General features: G+C 47.6%; 1 protein-coding gene across 2 annotated transcripts in view; it reads right to left on the bottom strand.

Annotated features, from left to right (window-relative positions):
* SLC24A4 (solute carrier family 24 member 4) overlaps window positions 1-22,037 on the bottom strand; it is a 143,472-nt gene extending 121,435 nt beyond the window's left edge. For both annotated transcript variants that reach the window (XM_063091348.1, XM_063091346.1), the window contains exons 1-2: window positions 21,908-22,037; window positions 19,927-20,037 (exon numbers count right to left, since the gene is read on the bottom strand). In XM_063091348.1, coding sequence (XP_062947418.1) covers window positions 19,927-20,037; window positions 21,908-22,037 — 241 coding nt within the window. The remainder of the gene's footprint in view (window positions 1-19,926; window positions 20,038-21,907) is intronic.
* Between the last annotated feature and the right edge of the window lie 212 nt (window positions 22,038-22,249).

The following is a 22,249-nucleotide window of genomic DNA, read 5'->3' on the forward strand; positions in this document are numbered from 1 at the left end:
ATCCACACAGTAAATCTGCAAAGCTAGGATCATCTCCATCGCATAAATAAGGAAACTGAGGCACAAGGAGGTTAAAACCTGCTGAGTTCACAGACTTAGTAAATGGAGTACCCACTCCTTCCATCAAATTGTCTCACCTCCGGAGCAAGTCCTCCCTTGTCCCAGGCCTGGGTCCTCATCCGTAGGGATGTCAGGGTTGCAAAAGAAACTCTAACACCTCAGCTATGCTTTTGAATATGATGAGAACAACTGTTTTCCAATCAGATATTTAGGCACAAGGAAAAATTATTTTCTTTAAAAGTACTTTTATAACCTAAATACTTCCAAAAAGGTTTGAGATCAGAGTAAAAAGCCAAGTAACAGTGTGGGGAAGTAATGGTAGGATGGACATGGAGAATCACATTTAAAAAAAATTCTAAGGGAATCTAAGGCAACTGAGCATAAAATATTTTTGAGCTTCCCGGCAGCCAAAGCAATAAGGGAAACAATGTGAACAATGAGAATCTCACTACCTAATGAGAAACATCACCTCTTCCTGGCTGCTATTTTGCACTGAAGCTTCAGTGTTCCTAACTCTGCCTTTTGCCATTAGTAGGTCTTATGCTACAAACTGACACACCAGTATCCAGGTGCCTTGGGATCCTGGAAAGGTTCAGCACATCCTAGCACAAAGTGGAACAGGCTCAGTGTGGGACACTGAATTGGATCAAGTATGTATCGCATCAACTCCTTTCACCACACTAAGGGTTATCACTAACTCCCCAGGAGGAAAAAATAGGAGATTAATATTAGAGCCCACTGAAGAGCCTATACTCTTAAGAATATAAAGAATATAAAGTCAATTGCAAAAGCATTCTCATTTTTTAATGACACTTTTTTAGAAGGTTAAAAATAAAGTCACGTCCAGCTGCATAAATGAGCCATACTGTAAGTGGAGACTACAAAGGAGGTAGCTTAGCGGAACCTTGACTCTTGGGGTCATTCTTATCCCAGCCCCACATCACAGGGGCAGAGATCATGGAACTTGGCAGAATCTTCGAGAGCAAGAGGGAGGCCACACCCTCACCCAAAGTGGCTCAGTGAGTTTTAGCCATGGCCACACATTCAAATCACCGGGGGAAATTTAAAACCACTGGAGACTGGGTCCACACCCAGAGATTATGATTTAATTTGCCTGGGGTATGGCCTCAGCATCAGGATTTTTAAAAGCTCCTCAGGTGACTCTGATGGGCAGCCAAAGTTGAGAACCACAGCCCTGGTTCAAAATACCAATTCACAGATGTCATGACTATTTTCTGCTTCAGTAAAATTACAACTTCGAGCAGCTATTACTGCAATGTAAACAACAGCTTGAAGATAAGGCCCTTTTAATTTTTTTAAGGCGATGGTTAGGATGACCCATCACTCGTGACCTCAGACCACTCTCTCCCAAGGCTTTTCATAGTGAGTGTTTACTGAACACGTCCTGTGTGCAGAGACTGAGGACGCGTGACCTCATGTGTTCCCCACAACCATCCTGAGAGGTAGGGAAGACCATTCCCAGTTCACAGATGGAAAAAACCAGGCTCCACAAACCCTGCAGGGTCCAAGAATGACGTATTCCTGCACCACTTTCTGTAGCACTGCCTCTGCTATAAAATCCGAACTTGTAATGGAAGCAGAAAGCTTCAATTCCCTTAAAAAGAAAAGGAAATACTTCAATGAGTTCCTGTGTTCCAGGCACACCAGCCTCCTTGCTGTTCCCAGAACTCGCCCTTGCTAGGCCTTTGCACTTCCGGCCTTGGCCAGAAACACTCTCCCCACATTCCCCTGTCCTGTACCAGATAGCGACACAGCCCCTACTGCCCTTTATTCGGGTCCCTCCTCACTAAGAGCCCTCCTCAAACACCCTGTTGCAGATCCCCAAATGCATCTCGGTCACCATCTCCATGTCCCAATTCATTTTTTCCTCATAATATTTAATCTCCTGACATGATACACTTATTTGCATATTTATTTTCTGCCTCCTCCACTAAAACATAAACTCCACAAAGGCAGAGATATTTTGTTCACAGCTGTCTCCCCAGTGCCTGGCACACGGGGGCCATTCAATAACTACCTCCCTCCTCCACTATCCCAGCCCTTATTTTGCATCAAATCCTGTTCTAAGCGCTATATTCATGTTAACACTTTAACCTTTATGAAAACAATCCACCTCAGGGCTGTCATCGCCATTCCTCATCGCTATGGGGAAAATGAGGGACAGAAGGGTTAAAAGTAACTCACTCAAGGTCACTGCTGGGACGTAAGGGAGCCAGGATTCAAACCCGGGCAGTCCAGCTCCAGAATTTGCACTCTTAACTGCTTTGTGGAATGATTAGTGAATGGTTGATCTGCTCTGCTGATCAGGCCAAATCCAGCCCTAGCCCAACTAAAGAACCTGAGTCCTCCATGGGTTGCCCTGGATTTTGCTCTAGGATGCCATGTACCCTAATTGCCCTCCCACTCCACTTCCCATCTGTCTCCTCAGCCAGGCCCCGTCATACCTTCACTCTCAAACAATTTGTGCCACAGCAGAATTTTAGGAGATTTCAAAGCAGGGAGAGAACTTGAAGTCCACCCAATGCCTGGCATGTCTCCCCAGACGTCTCATTGTTACACAGCAAAATACAACATTTTGGAAGCAGGTGGCGCTTGGACAATTGGCCAGCCGGCCAGATGGAGTGCATCAGGTCAGCCCCATTCTCCCTGCTTGTGGAGGCCCAACAAGACAAAGCTCCCTCCCTGGCAACATGCCAGCCTCTCTCCCTCACTCACCTGCAGGCAGCTGCTGTGTCTACAACAATCTGACCAAGACCTAGTCTCTGAAATTGGACCCTCTCTCAGAGTACTCTATCTCTGCCCTCCTCTCCTCCTGCTCGGACACCCTAAACAGCCTCAAACACCACCCCCAAACCAGTTCCATCCTCTGCCTTGCGGCTGCAGTCATCTTCCCATAGCAGATTCTCATATTAATCCTGGGCTCAGAAGCCTTCCCCTCCAAATGCCTCAATAAGAAATACAAACTCTGTAGCCGGACACCAGAGGGCTGCTGTCACCTCATTCCAGGATGACCTCTCTTCTTGAAACGCCTCCCTCACTTAACACTACATGTGAGCAAACCACACTATCCTGCTACTGAAAGACTGTATCGGTCAAGTCAGCTCTCACCAGGTTATGCTGCAGTAATAAACAATCCCAAGAACATCAGTGGCATTCAACATACGTTTACTTCTCATTTGTGTCACAAATTGTCAATTAAGGGATGGCTTCTCCTGTCCTCCCATTCTAAAATCCACGCAGAAGGATAAGCACCATCTAGGACATGCCATACTCACACAAAAGGGAAAAGAGCAAAAGCTGGCAGAAACACACATGGCTCTCAGAGCTTCTGCTCAGCCACAGCATGAAGTCATGTCTGCTCACAAGCCATTGGCCAAAATGAATCACATGCCCATGTCCAATGTCAGTGGGCTCAGTATCCTACAATGCAAGTCACACATCCACCTGTACAGGAAGATCTGGAAGTAAGTAAATGCACACCATAAAACAAGCCATCACAAAAGTCCTGCCTCAGCCTAGGTCCATACAGTTCTCTTTGTCCATAGGGTCAAAGGTTATCCATAACTTCAAGGCCAATTCCTCTATGAAGGCCCACAACAAAAAGTCTCTTGCTCCTCTGAACCATGACAAGGCTTTGTCTGCCTCTCCAGTATGAAGATCTGTATATCCCTCTATCCCTAGAGCAGATTTTAGTTATAGGCATTTCACAGTTCACCTGCCTTTTCAGGTTATAATTTAGTATACCTGAAAATGGAATCGATCTTCCTACCTGTGGTGCTGTGCACAGAGCAGGCATTCAAGCAATGTTAATTCAGAGAGTGAATGAGTTTACAGAGTAGAGAACTAGATTTCCATTTGGCTTTACAGATTGTATGTGCGTGTATGCGTGTGCGTGCACTCAAGCATGTGGGATAGTGTATGTGAGTGTGTGTGTGTGTGTGTGTGTGTAGAAGGGGAGTTGCTTTGCTCATCATGATCTACTAATATTTGGATTTAAGTGTCCTCTTCCCTCTCTCACTATATGCTCCTTAGGGTGTACCTTGTTCGATTCATCTGCACTTGGCAAAGTGCTTCCCACATCAGAGACTCTTGCATTTCTTGGATTTAAAAAAAAAAAAAAACACACAAATGAGTAAATAAATGAGTGAGCTGATTGCCTGAGCAGACTTCAACCCCAGTGGCCACAGAAGAGGGATGAGCAGAGAACCCAATCAGTCTGAGATGCAGGAGGAAGCTGGCTGGAAAAATCTGACCTTGAGGATTAGCTCAACTCAAAAGTAAGAATTATTTGATCATAGAGAGTGACAGTGAATTTCTAATAAGTCTACAGACGGCTTCTTATTTGGTCTGCCAACAACTCCTGAAAACAGGCACCACGGTACTACAATTTTATGACACAGATCACATCCAAAAGGCAACCCGTAAGATAGGTTTCAGTCAAGGAAAAGGGGGTGAACGGCCAGATGAGCCATAACAAAACCATATCAAGCAAACAATGAGGAATCGAGTCCATTAGGGTTTCAGGGTTGCACTTGTTGCTATGTTGACGTTGTCTTCTATGAAAACAGGGAGGAGGCAGGATGGGAAACTGCAGAGTTCCAAGACACACGAACTAGACAGGCAGCTATGCAGCAGAATGGGTGAGCTGAGCAGGGATGTGTATAATGCACCAGCAGCTAGCAGAGCTGTCTGCTAGATGACAGATGATCAATCCCCAGTACTACAGCTCCACAACAGTCAGAGACCACTTCACCCACACGGGATCCTGGCCTCACTCTCTCAAATCCAGAATGGCAAACACTCCTGCTTCATGGTCTACTCCTCACAACAGATTTTTACACCCAATTCAATGGAATGCTTGCAAGAAGATGGGCATGTAGAAGCCTGATACATAAAAAGGGAGAAATAGCCTTTCTCCTCTGCCTGCATAGTATGTGGAGCCTACAGGCATTAAAAATCCATAAAAACTCTTTAGAAAAGAGGATATGGGCCAAGCCCGTGGCGCACTCGGGAGAGTGCAGCGCTGGGAGCGCAGCGATGCTCCCGCCGCGGGTTCGGATCGATCCTATATAGGAATGGCCGGTGCACTCACTGGCTGAGTGCCGGTCACGAAAAAGACAAAAAAAAAAAAGAAAAAGAAAGAAAAGAGGATATGGTCAGTAATCAAAATCATTCACTTCGTTGTTGTTTAATCATTGCTTTTGACATCATGTATCTCAATGGAGTTCTGCCAGTTCATTTAAACCATGTCTGTGCCACTCTTCAAATGAAAAGAGAGCAAGGGGGACAGTCAGTCCCCTGCCCCACGACACTGCAGTCAGGTATGCTGAACCAGAAAAGGGCTTTCTTGTCTGTGGGCTCCGCGGCTTGGCTGGGAACTGGTTACTAGGTCTGAGTGGACGTGTGGGCTTGGTTTCCATGGGTTCACTGGCTCTCTTCCTTCAAACTGTGCTCGTGGGCCCAGGGAACAAGCAGATTCTCCCAGAGTATTGCCCAAAGGATGTGACGAAATGTTGCCAGGATCTCTATGGGGATGACTGCTTCATGGCTGATGAATTCCTTACAAAAGACTCTAGTCTCAAACAGTCTGGAAAGGGAGGAGCAAGTTGAAAGACTTAACTTGGAGTAAAGATGGACCTTTGGCTTGTTTCCCCAGGCCCATGGTATGTGTGAAAAATAGTAATTTACATGCCTTTAAGTCACACCTCCACACTTAAGTGCATCAGACCAAAGTGAGGTCAGACAATCAAGACTGCCAGACCCTGGGAATTAAATGGGATGGCAGACCACTAAATAGCAGCTCCTGAGGTCAAACCGTGCTGGGGCAAATCCCTGTTTCAAGGGAGGGGCACTGTTCACAAGCCCTGGCCACCTGGCCAGAGCACCAAGGCCAGAGACAACATCTCTCAATCTCGAAGTGACAAGGAGAATCAACAGGGATCATCCTGAATGAGAAACATTCAGACTGTGGCACCAGATCGCATCCTGTTGTCTGCAACTCCTTGGTGATTATTTCATGTGCTACAGGCCTGCTTCCTGCCTGGGTTCACCCCTTGATGACAGGGCCTTCCCTGACCTAACAGACATGGACGGCAGGCACTTGTCAATATGAACTGGATTTATGGGAGCCAGAGGCTGACGTTGCTGCCAACCACACGGTCATCCCCACTCCTGCACACTCCATTCTCACTGTCCAGGCCCCAGCAGGCCCTTGGCAGGAACTCCAGGGCAGGAGCCTGATCTGGGTGAAAGAGACTTGCAGAGCTGCAGCATGAGATGTCCTGGGACTCCACAGCCCTCGGTTCTTGTCCTGACCCTGCAATGCCCACAGGTCTCCCAACTGGCATCTCTCAACCTCAGGTGCTCATTAGCATCATCTGGGAGCTTTAAAAATACATCTGTAGATTCTGATTTAATTGGTTCAGGGTGGGACCTTGGCATGGGTATTTTTTTTAAGCTCCCCGAGTGATTCTAATGTATAAATAGGGTCGAGAACCCCAGCTAAGCACCTCAGTGCTCTCTCTCTACTGTAATGAGGGGCTGCAGGGGTGGTTGGAGAGCTCTGCATTGCTCCACCCACCCTACCCCCACTCCCACAAATTTGGGAAATACTAAGTTTTAAAAAGTTTAAATTTCAAACAGATATCTGCATACCCATCTTCAGAGCAGTATTATTCACAACAGTCAAAAGGTGGAAACAACCCAGTGTCAATCAATGGATAAACAAAATGCGGTATATACAGATAATGGAATAGTATTCAGCCCTAGAAAGGAAGAAAATTCTGACACATGCTGCAACATGGATGGACCTTGATGACATGATGCTAAGTGAAATAAGCCAGACACAAAAGGACAAATACTGTATGATTCCACTTATGTGAGGTACCTAGAGCAGTCAAATCCATAGAAACCAAGTAGAATGGTGGTTGTCAGATGCTAGGGGAAGGAGAGAATGGGACATTGGTGTTTAACGGTACAGAGTTTTTAGTTTGGGAAGATGAAAAAGTTCTAGAGATGGATTGGTGGTATAACATTGTGAATGTACTTAATGCCACTGAACTGTATACTTAAAAATGTTTAAAAATGGTCAATTTTATGTTATGTTTTGCCACAATAAAAAAAATGTATTTTTAAAGTTTAAAGGTTTCTTGGCCACAGAATATCTCAGTACGTTGAATACATTACCGTGGCCCAATCTGCTTCCAAGAGAGGCAGAATTTACAGTCTTCCCAAAAGTTATTTGATCATGAAGCTTTTTTGAGCAAGGGATAGGGAGAGGGGGAAGACCACCTTGTAGGAGCAGTGCTTCTCGCACACCTTGAGGAATGCTGGACCAAGTTCTAAGAGCACAAGCCTTCTTTCACCAAGCTCTGGCCATGTATGGGTCACAGCGCTAAGCAGCTGACAAGCACAATCTCATTTAATTCTACCAGGACCCCTGCCGGGTAAGTACTGTGTCCCCATTTCACTAGTGGAGAGACTGAGGCTCAGAGAGGCTGAGTAACTTGCCCAAAGCCATATAGCTCACTGGCATAGCTGGGACCCAAACCTACATCAGGGAGACTCCACACTCTCAATATTCAAAGTGTGGTCTCCAGACAAGCAGCTCTGTTAGAACCTGGGAGCTTTTTAGAAATGTGGACCTTCAGGCCCTGCCCCAGCACTGCCGCATCTGCATTTCAACAAGGCCCCCAGGTGGGCGCTGGCACCCTAAAGATGCACAAGCACTGCTCTGAGCAACAACACACGCTGCCTTCCTCCACGATCTCTCAGATCCCTTCGGACTTTATTGTGTGATTCTAGCTATTGATGGAGAGCCTGCAAGGCCCAGGGGCTGTGGACACAGCAGCAATATCCTTCTAGAGCACGTGGGCTACAAATCTGGTACCCATTTCCCCCACCTTCCCCTTCTTCCTCCTAATGCATATGGGTCACCCAAAGCCCAGAAGTCATTTAGCTACTTCTCACACCACACTATATTGGGATTTTTGTCAGCTAAGGAAAAAACAAGCAAGGTTTAAACGATCAAAGGGATTTCAAAGCAATTCCTGCCTGGGCTTGCCCCTTACAAGGCCCACAGAAGAATTACCCAGAAATTAGAATGAAAACATGCAAACACGTAGCTAGTCCCTTCTGCTGCCGGCACAGAAACTCTCTCTAGTGAGCCTTCTAGTGCACCTGCTCAGCCCGACTGAGTCTGACCGGGGAGGCCGTTGGACGCAAAGGTTTCATTTTAAGAGGCACTTTCGGGGAGAAGAGCTGCCCCTTGGTTATTCCTCTCCCAGGTCTGACAATCCCCTAGACCCTGGCAGCCAGGTGAGTCACTGCAAACCTCTCAAGTAAGTGCCTCCTCTTCACACAGTCCTCTTTCATGGAGCTTAGCTAATAAGCCAGAGCTACTTAGCTCCTCTAATCTTTGTTTATAAGTCACTCTATCTACTCCATTAATCGCCTTTATCAGCACTCCTGTGGGTCTCTGGGGAGCTGCTACCTCCTTCTGGCATCAGGTTTCTCCAGACTGAAGGACTTCGGTGTGCTGACCCCCAGCTTTCCCCCACATCTTGCGAATTGGCATGTCCTGCCTGACCCCAGTGCCCAGGCCGGCTCATTGTTCATGCCCCTGTGGTCAGGTTAATGTCATGACCTTCATGAGGAAGGGGTATTCAGCAACCAGAGGTCATGTCACACAACATACCAAGGGCCCCTCCATCCCAGGTGCCCATCTCCAAATGAGGTGAGACACAAAGGCTACCAGGCCACAAAAGCAGGCTGGGCTGCTGCCACTTGGCCTGTGCCCCATGGGGTGCCACGTTCTCTTTCAGGATGAGCACTCGGCTGCCCCCTGTGGACTCAGCTGAGGGGATGGAGGGAAGCAGGAAAGGAAACCAGGATAAGACTGAGTATCTGCTGTCCCCCAGACAAAGGGCCACGGATTCTTCCCTTTTACATGTTAGGTGCAGTGCCCTACATTTCATAAACTCTTCCCTATCGTTTTGTTTAAATGCCTCCAGTATTGCTTATAGCAAATGCCTCTGCACTGGGCCTTGGTGAAATCCTGCTGGTGTTAAGCCTGCTGATATAAAAAGTGTAATAAACCAGATGTGTGACGACGCCCAAGGACCTGAACCCAAGGCCAACTGAAACTACCTCCCTGGTCCCTGATCTGGCCAGGTTCTCTGTCACCACCCTGTTTCCGCAATCACCACATCCACTGCCACCCTCCCGCCTGTCCAGCAAATATCCACTTGCGTCAAAGTACAGCTCAAATGCAGCATGCCTTGTGAAGCCTTCCAGCCATGCTGGGCATGACAGCATGTCACTCCAGGTCACACGTGGTGATTACAAGTCTATCCTGTCCTTCTAACCTGTGAGCTCACTGCGGACAGGGATTTCTTCCCCTAGTCCCAGCATGCACAAGTGTCTCAGCCTCGGATGCCCAATGAGTGTCTATCAGACGCATACTTGGGAATATGGGATATAAACCAGCCACTATGCCCGGAACAAGGCTCTCCTGCACAGAAGCCCAAATCTAAGAAAGGAAAGAGGGTTTCTCGTGTTCCTGTCTCAGAAAATCATGGTGCCGTGAACCACTGATCTGCATCTGTGGTCAGAGCCGACAACTCTCATCTCACACATCCAGCATCTGCTAAGATGCACAGATCCCACCTCTCCCAATCTATTCCTTGACACCCTATACAAGACTATCACTTTGCAATAGCTCCTGATGGTTTTCCCTATCTTCACTTTCTTCTGCCCTAAAAACTTTATTAAGCATAAGGCTAAGAACTTTCCATATTATCTCAATTTAAGTTACCCCCCCATGTTGCCAGCAGAGCTATCTTCCTACAACACAGAGCTGCTCGGAAACCATCTGCCTTATATGTGGAGCACTATTTAAGGCTCTCGGTTCAAAAACTTCATAGAAAAATAGAATTGCAGGATAATATGAATCTTTTCCCGAACTTTCTGAAGACCCGTAGTACATCACAGGACAACTCGCCAAGCATCCTCACCATGCACCTTATACCCCAAACTTACCCAGCACCTACCATTCCCTCAGCTGGGGGGACCCTTCACCTTCTTCCCCCAAAGAGGGGTGCTCTGGAGCCTGACGGCCCAAGCTCAAATCTCTGCTCTGCCAATTCTGAGCTAGGAGGCCTTCGGCAAGTTATTTAACCTCTCTGTGCCGTACTCGCGTCTTTTATCAGTGGAGATGATGATGACACCAGCACCCCCGCCACTGACCCTCACAGGACTGTTCCAAGGATCAGCGAGGGGACGCTTGCAAAGCACTTACAACGGTACTGCCTAAGCCTCCGCACCATCGTTACCCTTCACTTTCCCATCTTTGCTGCCACCCTTTATGTGATGTCCTCTTAGATCTGGACATTGAGGTCTTAACTGTCCCTCCTCTGTAGTTACCAGGACTGTAGCACTTTGTACTCGCCCTCATACTACAGCTTAGTTTTGTACATTTCTATCCTCTCGACTAAAATGGAAGCTCTCTGAAGGCAGGGTCACCATGTAGGACAGTTTTAATTCCCCAGGGCTCAATCAACATGCATCCAGCAACCACACAGTAAACCTAAGGATGGCTTTCAACCTGAGTTCAAAGACGCTGCCCCCAGTAGGCCGCCTACAGAGAGCAATTTTTCATACAAGTGTTTATTTTAATAAGCACATATCTTAGGTACAGAGCTGAACCAATTGGTGTGGGGTCTGCCAAGCTAAAATGTTGGTCTTTGATGTCCTGATCTGCCCCAAGGCATCGATGGGATAGACAGGACAGCCACAGAGACAGTGGGCTTTGTTGGGCACAGCTCCCTGATGGATAGAATGAGGGGGCCTGTCCATTCAGTCATCAGTTGCTGTAAGCTGAGTTTACCTTACGTCTGACGCCAGCCTCAGCCCTAGAGCCAAGGACAAAGGAGACATAGGCCCTGCCCTCAAGGAGCTCAAAGGCTAGGGAGAAATGCTAGCAAATACCTACATTATTACAATTGCCATCTGCCATGAGCTATCACTGAGCCAAGCACAGCCTGTGATTTGGGGTGACTGCCCTAATTGTGGCTTGGCAGGGCCACCGTAAACCATTTTGCCATCTTCATCCTGAGCCAGTTCCAGCAGGTACATGGCATTTCCCAGCCACCACTCCCCACACCTTTCTGATTAAAAAAAAAAAAAAAAAAATCAAAGTAATCTGAATCAACCTTAGCCCTAGTTGAGCACTGACTCCTTGATAAATCCCCAAAGGCTAATTACTTACTATTGTGCCTGGTAATCCTAGGAGGTGTTTGTTTTCTCTTTCCCCTTGGACAGCCAATGAGCAAGACGCAGCTGTTGCTAGTAAGCATTCCTCCAGGTAGGAGGGATGATGCTGCGATTTCTCAGGGAGCACTTTCAAATGCACAGTGCCATCTGCTTAGATATTCTTCCACGGACACCATCTATCCGTCAAGGCTCAGGTATCATCTCCTCCAAGGAGGGCACCCTTGTCCTGGATCATCACACTCTTCCCTCCGTGACACCCTCCCTTAGGGTGTTGCCCACCAAGGTATTTACCCCAGTCAGCTTTGTCTGTTAGTTGAGCCCAGACCTCTCTCCCCGATTCTGCTCCATGCTCCTTGACAGCAGGGACTGAGTCCCATCTAGCTGAGAGCCTACTACAATGCCTGGCACGTAGACATTTAAGAAATCCATGCTGCATTTAATTTCTTGGGCAACTACTATGAGACCACAAACTGCAGCCATGCACTGTGCTGAATTAGCAAAGGGAGCTGTAGGACCAGAAACCAAGTGGCCATGTGCTCCCAACTGCAAGGGGAAGACGCACTGGTCACAGAGCTTGTTCACTTCTCAGACACACAGTGACATTCTGTTCCTTTCCCAAGGGGGACATCCACTGCTTTTTCAGAAGAAACAGTAAATTATTCCGGCACATTTATTTTTCTTCCTTGTTAGTAAAATGCTATGCTCCAGTGGCCCCTTCAATAATGGACAATGTTAAATTAAAAAAACCCTTTTCAAGTATTTGACTTTTCTGTTGAGTCGAACGGCTGGATCTCTTCCACCCAAGGCAACACATGGCAATGCTTAATGATTTCCATTTTTAACTCACGGAGGAACGTTCCTCAGAGTTCAAGAAGCAGCCGAGTGGGCGCTCTCTGGATTGCGGGAGACCCGCACAGTGACTAGAGCAGAAAATCTGCAAGTCAGGGGGTAGCAGATGGCCAGCAAGGAGGAGAGATTGCTAGCAGATGGCCCCAATAGTCTGGATAAGGCAAAAAAAAAACTTGATTGCAAACAAACGGGTATTAGAAATGTACCAAGGAGCAGGGCCCACACAGATGTCTGCTGTTGCAATGGACAGAAATTTCCCCTCACTCAGAGGGGCACCCAGACAGGCTGGAATTTGCTACAACAGTTCTCATCTCTAATTTTTCTTTTTCTACCCCATTTCTTAATAATTATGAATAAGGTTACAGATTCATAATTCAGATGACCAAAATTAAAAACCTGGCTCCATAGGGGATTTTTAGGGCAATGGAACTATTCTTCATGATACTGTAATGGTGTATACATGTCATTATACACCTATCAAAACCCATAGAATGTACAACACAAAGAGTGAACCCTAATGTAAATGGTGAACTTTAGCTAATAACAATGCATCAATATTGGCTCATCAAATGTAATAAAGCACCATCCTAATGCAAGATGTTAATAACAGGGAGGACTGTAGAGAGGTTGGGGTTTAATATAGTAAGAATTCTGTATTTTCTGCTCAAGTTTTCTGTAAACCTAAAACTGCCCTAAAAATTAGTCTATTAATTAAACACACACATATACAACTGGCTCTTTTTTGTTGGCTGGGTCACCTTGGACTAGCTACTTAATCTCTTTGGGTCTCCTTTTCCTCATCTGCAAAATGAGGACAAAAATAGCACACATCAAAAGGGTTGTTATGAGGATCAAGTATGTTAATACATGGAAAGCACTTAGAATACGGCCCGGCACATAGTACCCTGGCATTAGCCATAATGATGATGATGATAGCGCTACCGTGTGCTCCGTGTGGCTTAAATACTTCTATATGTCATGTGGTTAAGCCTCGCAGCAGCCCTGGAAGGCAGGTAGGAAGGCTGCTATCCTCATTTTATAAAACAGAAAACCTGAGGCTTAGAGAGATTATGTAACCTGCCCAAGGTCGCTCAGCCAGTAATGGGTGAGCTGGGACTGAAACCCACACGTCTGCCTTCACCACATCAAACTACCATCTTCAAGAGCCTTTTCTGGCTGCTGGAAATTTTTGTATTTATCCAGCACAACCTCTTTTTATCAAGAAAGGGAAAGAGGAGGAGAGGGAGAAAAGACCCCAACACCAGCAGGCAGGGTCTTGGCACAGCCAATACTAGATCCCGGCCTCCCCAAGCCACTTGATCCGCTGCATAACATCTCACCCCACCCCCCAAAACAGGAGAGTGGGCACACTGATGGTTTGCTGTCCTCCCCAGCCGCCATTTGTGACCAGGTTCGTGGCTTTGCCAGCCTATCACTGTCCCAACATGGTTGGTGACACTTTCCCCAAGAAGCCACTTGGCTCTCTGGAGGTTGTCGTGTCCAGGAAAGCCCCTCCCCAGGCTGGAGCTCCTGCCCCTGCCATCTGGAACAGGAATGAAACTGTGATCTCCCTGCCCACAGTGTTAAGTTCAACTTCACTTTTCCCACTCAGGATTTGCTTTTACGTAAGAGTTTTAAAACTTGGGATGTGTGACTTGTCTCCTGAGCTGACTGTTCACAATCCAGACGCTTCTTCTTGCCACTGGTACCACTGTACTTGGTACAAGGGCCGCCCGCCCACTTGCCCTGATGTACTTTTCGTAGCTCTAGGTCCCTCCTCCTCCTCTTGATTTCTCACGCTTTCTGCACCTCTGCTACCCGCACAGGAGCGCCTACGGAGACCCACTGCCGAGGGTACCTGCCCAACGATCTCATCTCCTCCTGGCCTTGCCTGACACCGACCAACTCCTGTGCTTGGGGGCCCACTCCCACCAGACCGTACCACCCTCTCTCCTCCCACGATCACCTTCACATCAGCCTTCACAGAATAAAAAGCACCAGAACCAGGCTGACCACAAAAGCTCCCCCATTTAATGCCTGTGTCCGTCTGTTCTGCTCCCCTGAAATGCTATGAACCCCTTTGTCTTCAGACTCTCTCAAGCACCCCTCCATCAGCCCTCTCCTCCCAGCTGTCCCTCTGTGGATACACAGCCACTGGGCATTTCAGAAGACACATTTGGAAAAAGGAAAATCAAACACGATAAAACAAATCCTAAAGGAGGATTTAAATCCTTCCCATAACAATAAGGGAAAACCAAGCTCCTCTCTCTTTTTCTTCTTTTTAAACATGAAGCACAGGATGCTGGAAACCCCCCAAAAACTGGGACGACACTGTAGAGGAGGAACCACTTCTTCAATCTCAAATGGGGGTGGGGAGCAATATAAAAATAAGGAAGCCATGGCCACCCCAGTTAAATAGCCCAGAAATAAAATAACACCTGTCAAGAGACAAGAAACATTTTCCATTTAGAAGCAAATTCTACAAGGTATGCCATCCTCCAGCATCCTAAATCCTCAAAAGATAAAAACTGTCAAAACAAGACATTTGCTTCAGGAGAGAAAAGAATAAATGTTTGGTGAGATGTTAGCTAGTTAACTTGTCCTCGTGAAATTCAATTGACAAATAGTTTGTCAGTACCTACTATTCCCAGGCGTTATATCATTGCTGGGGTAAGCAGAAAAGAAAATAAAAATGAAAACAGAAGTTACTGTCTGAGCATGTATTATGTGTCAAACACTGTTTTAAGTGCTGATGGATGTTAATTCATTTAATTCTAACAAAGCTACGAGGTGGATGTAATTATCACCCCCTCGCCACCCCCATTTCACAGATGGAAAAACTGAATCACATACCACGGTTTTAAAAAGGAAACAAGGCTTTCACCTCCTTTTATTTTCTTGTTGGGGGGAGGCAAACAATATAGTAATAAATAGAATTAGCACCTACAAGGAGCAGAAACAAGGTGCCGTGACAGCCAGTGATTTAGTGACCAGAGAAAGCCTGTGGGCAAAGCAGTGACAAGCCGGAGCCCACCATGGACAATCTGGAGGGAAACAGTATGGTTCCAGGAGCTCCAAAAGCCACCACGGAATGCACTGTCACTGGCTCTGATTTCACGAGTTAGGGCAGGGCCCAGGTATCTACATTTTTCAGAGTCCCCCTGGTGATTCTTGCCTGCAGGCCAGGGTTAAGAGTACTGGGTTTCCATCCCCAGCTGTCTTCAAACGCTCCAGGTGCCACCACCAAGGGATGTGTGGAAACTCATTGGCTCCTTATATGGACTGAATGTTTGTGTCTCCCTAAAATTCACAGATTGAAATCCTAACTCCCATTGTGATGGTATTTGGAGGTGGGGCCTTTGGGAGGTAATTAGGGTAAGATGAGGTCATGAGGTGGGGCCCTCATGATGGGATTAGTGGCTATATAATAATAAGAAGAGAGACCAGAGAGCTTGCTCTCTCTCAGCCACGTGAACACACAGTGAGAAGGCAGCTGTCTGCAACCCAAGTAGAGAGCCCTCATCAGACACCAGATCCGTCAGCACCTTGATTGTGGATTTCCCAGCCTCCAGAACTGTGAGAAATAAATGTCTTTTGTTAAAGCTACCCAGTCCATGGTGTTTGTTAGAGCAGCCCAAGCTAAGACAGTTCCCAAAGGACTCAAAGTCACTGCCACTTGTTCCTATTTCATACATTTTGCACAGAGGGACCCCTTTCCCTTCTTTAGTACTTGCTCCGAGAAGACCATGAAAATAAACATCAAAGGCCTAGAGACCCAGGATATGCCTTCAAATCTCTGGGGAACAATGAATGATGAATTTTCAATGGACAGCACTGGTCAAAAATGAAGGTGACTTTTATTTTTAGCTTCCCTACATTTAAAAAAACAAACTGGTTTTCAGGAAATTCCCTATGCTAAACCAAGTGTCAACACTCAAATATTTTGTTTGAATAGCTTTTGTTCAACATTCAAACATTTATTGAACATCTACCAAGTGTCATGCAGCATTCTAGCCTGGTGGTGTTTCTTGGCCTTTGGGGCGCAGGTGGAACCCCTGCAGAATCTCCTTAGGACTCAGATTCTGATTCAGTAGGTGGTCTGCTGTGGTCCTGGGACTCTGCATCCTTAACAAGCTCCAGGTAAGGCTCCTACCGCCCCCTTTTTTCCCTCTTTTTCTTTTCTTTTTTCTTTTTTTTTTTTTTTTTTTTTTTTTTTTTTACCTTTTATTGGTTTCTTTCTTTTTTTGAGCCTCCCACACTGAGTAGCAGGGCTCCAGCCCAGTGGGCATCAACTCTGGCCTCATTTTGGAATTGCTTAGGGAGCTGTTAAAAAGTCTGGACTCCTGGGCCCTACCCCAAACCACTTAGATCAGACACTCTGGAGTGGGGCCTAAGCATTTCAAAGTATATCTGTAAAGCTCTTAAGGTGATCTGCATGTGTGGCCAGGATTAAGAACCACTCTTCTGGGCATTGAGCAAGTAGCCCTCCAGGGCAGCCAGGCAACGATTAAGTAAGTTATTTCAAATGATGACATATATCATAAGAACAATATAGGGTAATGTGGTAAGGGGTAACGATGGGGCAGAGAATGGTGGCAACGGTGACACCTGAGCTGAAACCCAAATAGTGAGATCAAAATACCATCACCAAGATCTAGAGAAATGACCCAGACAGAGCAAAGATCCCATTTTCTACATAGAGTCTTCAGAGTCCCATTCATGTATTTAGAAAACAAAGTTATTCTTCTCACAGGCAAAGAGAAGCAGGAGGTACAGAAAACAAGACATGGCCCCACCCTGGAGGTTCTTACAAAGATGTGAACTAAAGTGTGCTGAACACTGACTGTGGGTGGGTGCCGCAACACGGCAGGGAACTCTTAAAGTGCCATCTTCCCACATCCCTGAAAGACCTCATCTGGCCAGGCAGGACGAGGGTCCCCCAGCTGGCAGAGACGGATGGAAAGCAGAAGCATCAAGAGGATGCAAGACCCCGCCACTCTACAGGGAAGCTCCGCCAACTGTGTAGAAGGAGGGCAGTCACTGGATGCTACCATCTGTCACAGCCTGAAACTCTAGCTTGGAGCTCTGGTCCAGCCTTATCACAGTGAACACTATACAGAATTGAGTGTCTGCACCCCAAGTGCTCAACCTTGCTGACTCCCAGGTGGAGTTCTGGTGCCACGGGAGGCAGCTTCAATCCCCTCGCTCCAGTGGCAGAGCTGTGACCAAGTCTAAGCCAGTCCTTGGCCAGAGCAATTGGCTTAAGGTCCGTGTGGCCCAAGCCAACCCAACAGATCCTCCTGGCTTCTGCAGAAGCAGCTCAGCCACAGGCCTGCTCTTCTTCAGCATTTCTGAGTCTGGAGGACCTAAGGTTGGACCTATGCTAACCACCTTCCCATGCTAGAACACAACCAAGTCCAGAGACAGAGCAAAACTGAGTCATGGACACTTCCTAACCTTTGATCCCACACTTTCAGGTACTGAGCCAAAAAAGTCCCTTCTTTTGCTAAACCCAGATTGAGGAGGTTTTCTGTCATTGCGACAGAGGCCAGCCTCATCTGGACCCCACGACTGCACAGAACTACACCAGGCCAGCTCGTCCTCCCTCCTCTGAGCGCCTGAACTACCTCCTGCAGGGCAGCCAATGGGGGACCTCTGCAGTCCCTCATTGTCACCTAGTTCTCCCCGTAGGGAGACCTTACCTTCTCCACTCAATTGTAAGCTACCTGACGACAGGGGCAGCATCTTATACTTGCTTATACTCTCCACTCCCCACTAAGTGCCCACAACAGCGCTGGACACACAACAGCAGGTGCTTCAGAAATGGGAAGGGGGTGGAGATCCTCACGGGCCAGGGATGAGATGCAGGAAAGGACGGTGGGCCTCAGCCCCATCCGGCCTGGGAGGAGAGCAGCAGCTGGTGCAGTGGAGTGGGGAGGATGTGTCATCTGGAGCCAGACAACCTAGGGATGCTCCTGCTGGCTAGAGAGTGTGGGAGGCCACTGCACTTCTAAGCTTCGTGTTCCTCCTCTTTGCAAAAATATAGTAAGGGTTAAAATGCATAATACACCAAAATGCACTTTCACTCCACCATTCAACCAATATCTACCGAGTCTTTTCTATGTGCCAGGTTCCATTCTGGAAAAAGTCAGCACAAAGCATGATACGAATGGTAATTACCGCTAAGGATGTTGCCAATTTCCCCCTTCATAAGCAGGACAAGGTCAGGTCTTCCTGCCAAAGAGGACAACTACTTTATAAGTTAATGGAATAATTTTTAGTCAGTCAGTAAGCTGAAGATACAGGGCCACAGCGGGGCAAAGGAAGACTCTGTCATAAGAAGTGAGTTCCTGTCTAAGCCAAAATGCTCAGACTATATACGACAGAAGTTACTGGAGGAGGGCACAGACGGCCCATGATGAAGGCACCAGTGAGCTGGAAACCAGTCCAAAATTCCCTGACTGTAACATGTTCCCCTGTGGATGGTGCCAATTCTAGCATTTCAGGTCCCTGGAGTGACAGGATGGGCCAACATTAGCAGTCCTTGGCTTTATACCTGTTCACCGCTGTGGAATTAATGACCCTGGCACGTGTCATACATCCATCACACGGGCTGATGAAAGAAGATGTGCTGGGGGAGGTTAAGAACAGGACGGGCACCGCCACCTGCTAGGTCACCAGGATAGATGGATTCACTTGGGATTTACACTTCTCTGCAAGCCTGTGCATTTAAAAATTCCCCTTGTGGCAGATTCTCTTCCCTTTTGATGAAAATCTCCTTTAACACTCTTGCTGTCCCCAGAGCCTTATCGGATTTATCCAACAGCCCTGAAGCAGGCAACTACTATTCTGCCCATTTTACAGGAGAGAGAACAGAGATCCAAATGGATTGTGATTTGCCCAGTGACTCAGTGGAAATGCCATCTATAAACTCATAGTTCCCTAAGGGCTTTCAAATACATCCTCCCACTGGATCCTCTTCACAAAGACCTTAAGAGTTGGAACCAAAGCTAAAGTCCAGAGCTTGCCCTGCCTAAGTCCTGGGCAATTTCCATGTGCCTTGCTGTGTGCCAGTAACTCTGAGAATCTCTTTCATTTGTTTTAGCAAAGCCTGCCTGTGGCAGGAGAACAGACAAGATGTTATCTCTGGGTCCCTGCTGCCTCTGACTCTATAGAGAAGTATGAACATCAAAACTGCTTCCCAAGGCAGGCAGAATCAGTCTCCAGGGGCTGAATGACACACTGGGGAATGCCCATTCAAGAGAAAGGACCCCTGCAACTGTCCTGGCATGCTCCAACCCCGGTAGGTCACCCTAAAGCACCATCCATCAGAGCAGCTGAATTTGCTGCCTCTAGAGAGCTCCAGCAAATGAATAGTGAGCAAAAGGGGAAAAAAACCCCAAAGACACCCAGGCAAACAAACAAAAATCAAGACAGCAGGGAAAATACTTAGCCTTTAGGAGCATTATGAGGACAAAATAATTTTTGAACTCTTGAATGTGACCTTTTCAGTTGCTGGATAAAGAAAGCACTTGGGTTGCTTAGCAGCACAATTGATGAATGTCTGTAGGTTACCTTTCAACACCTTACAGCTACTCTTTCCCACCCAGGTTCATCAAACAGCCTTTCCCAGCTCCAGCTGTAACTGTCCACGTAAGCACCATCCGCAGGCCAGGCCAAATGCCTTCGGCGGGGTCGGGGAGGGGGGTGGAATCTGTTTCTTACCAGGATCTGTGCAGTTCTTAGCTGTATGAGTCCCGTTCATCGGTGCCATTAACTTTCTATTTCTCCACGTGTCTGGCAGAATACGTTTGCTAGCAGAAGTTGTTCTGTTTCCTGATTTGGAAAACAAATCAGAGACACCATTAGGTCAGTGTGATGTCTGCATTCCCAGAATGACCTTACATATGTCAGCAACAACCCTGTTTGACTATTTGGAGCCACCTGCAGGGAGTGATACAATGATTAGAAGTACGCTACTACCTGCTTACATACAGTAGTCTGTTTCCCAATGTAGTTCATGGCTTCTAGTCCCTTACGAGTCAGCATGTGATCTGACCTTGGCTAAGACCATGCTGGTCTCAGCCTCTCACAGGTGCAACAAAGGGTTGAGGGGGGTGACCATTAAGTTCTCCTCCAGTAAACACACCCAGGTGGCCCCTGCCCTGGAGGAACTACAAATGGATCCAAAATCAGCAAGCAGATGGAGACAGTTGCTGGGATCTATTCCAATGCTTTTCACACTTGGATATGCACACGAATCACCTGGGGATCTTGTTAAAATGCAGATTCTGATTCAATAGGTATGGGTGGGACATGGAATTCTGCACTAACAAGCTCCCAGCTGATGCTGGTTCTGCTGGTCCACGGACCACACTCAGCAACAAGAATGAACGTGTGGATCCCCTGACCAAAGGCAATGAAACTCCTGAAGATAATTCCTGAGTCAGCAAATAAAGACGATTCTCACTTTAAGACCTTTAAAGTATTCATTTGCCTCTCCTGATGTGCACACTGCTTCAGCTAGGTAATAATACCTCTCGTATAATGCTGACATTTAAGAGCCTATAGGTATTTTGTTATTTCTGGTGTGTAATTGAGGGAAAAAACACCAACTTGCACCATTGCAAAGCACCACTTATTAAAATGTTCAAAATAACATTTGAGTTTCTTTTGAAAGAGCCACTTTTTAACCCTCTAACCTCATATCACAAAGTTGGGTTTTGAAAGGCAGTATTTTTTAAAAGTTTAATCAGGTTCCACCTGATTTTTACCTAACACTATAAACCTCTCTAAAATGAATGCATTTAGATGCTTATGGCCTTTCTAACTGCTCAAGAAGGTACCACCCACTTTCCCTCCACCTCAATTAAGTCACCAGCATTGTTTTTTTACATTGAAAAAAATGAAGCTAGTTCACAGCATCCAACTCACACTGAGAATATCAGGGAAGTGAATGTCTTCTGAAGGTTATATATACATGGTCTCACATCCCCCCAGATTTTTTAACGTTTCTTCTCTTTTCCACTTCGCCTGAAATGTGCATATCTTAAGTGACGCCCAAATCCCTCTTCTCAGAGGAGGGAGTGTGGATTGTGGCTCCGCACACCAGCCGGCTCCTTCCATGGGGATTAGGAGGAGGTGAGAGAAGAGATGCTGAAACATGGCAGCAACCTCCCGCGGGGACAGACCGCCCCAACGCTTTTAGGGTTTGGGGAGGACCTGGGGCGCCCCTTTGGACGAGGGAAGGGCCGGGACGCAGTGGCGGTTTCCAACCTCTGAATCTGGGTTTTCGGGGGACACTAGGGCACAACCCTTGTCGCTTGGCAGAACAGGAAAGCGGACCACACAGTTTCACCCACCCCAGACCAAGAGAACCCACGCCCCGATCCCGCCGCGGCGCTGCCCATTCCCCGCGCATTCCGGGGACAGGAACGGTTCAGACTTTCGTCTTAGTAACACACACCTGCAGCCGCGTCCTGAGCCCTCAGGGGCCGCGGGCAGCTCAGGGGAACCAGAGCCACAGCTGAGAGCGTCGATCAACCCTCCTAGGTGTTACTCTACCTGCCTAGCAGGGAGGGGACTGAATGAACCCTGGGGACCAACCTGACGAGGAAGGAGGGGAAAGATCTCGGAGCTGCTCCGAGGTTTCCCAGCCCAAGACCCCCAACTCCCCGGACGAAGGGGACCCATACCGGCCACCTACCCAAGCCGCTGAAGAGGCCAGACGCACAGCACACCAGGGCCAGCACCGCGCACACGAAGCCAACCTGCTGCGGCAGCATCTCTCGCCTTCTCCGAACTTTGCGCGGCCGGAGGGTCCCGCGGAGTGCCATCTCGGAGCGCCCGGGTGCAGCCCCTGGGAGAGAATGGGGTGCTTCAGCGGTCGGAGTGCTATCTGTGGCCGAGCGGCGCGGGGGCTGGAGCGGGCGATGCGCGGCTTAGAGGCGAGAGGCTCCGGGACAAAGCTTCATGCCCGCGGGCGAGGTCGGCTGGGAAGCCCGGGGGAGAGACTGGAGGTGGGGGCGCGCGGCGCGGCCGGAGCTCA

The sequence above is a fragment of the Cynocephalus volans genome, chromosome 3, assembly GCF_027409185.1.
Source record: "Cynocephalus volans isolate mCynVol1 chromosome 3, mCynVol1.pri, whole genome shotgun sequence".
Classification (NCBI taxonomy): domain Eukaryota; kingdom Metazoa; phylum Chordata; class Mammalia; order Dermoptera; family Cynocephalidae; genus Cynocephalus; species Cynocephalus volans.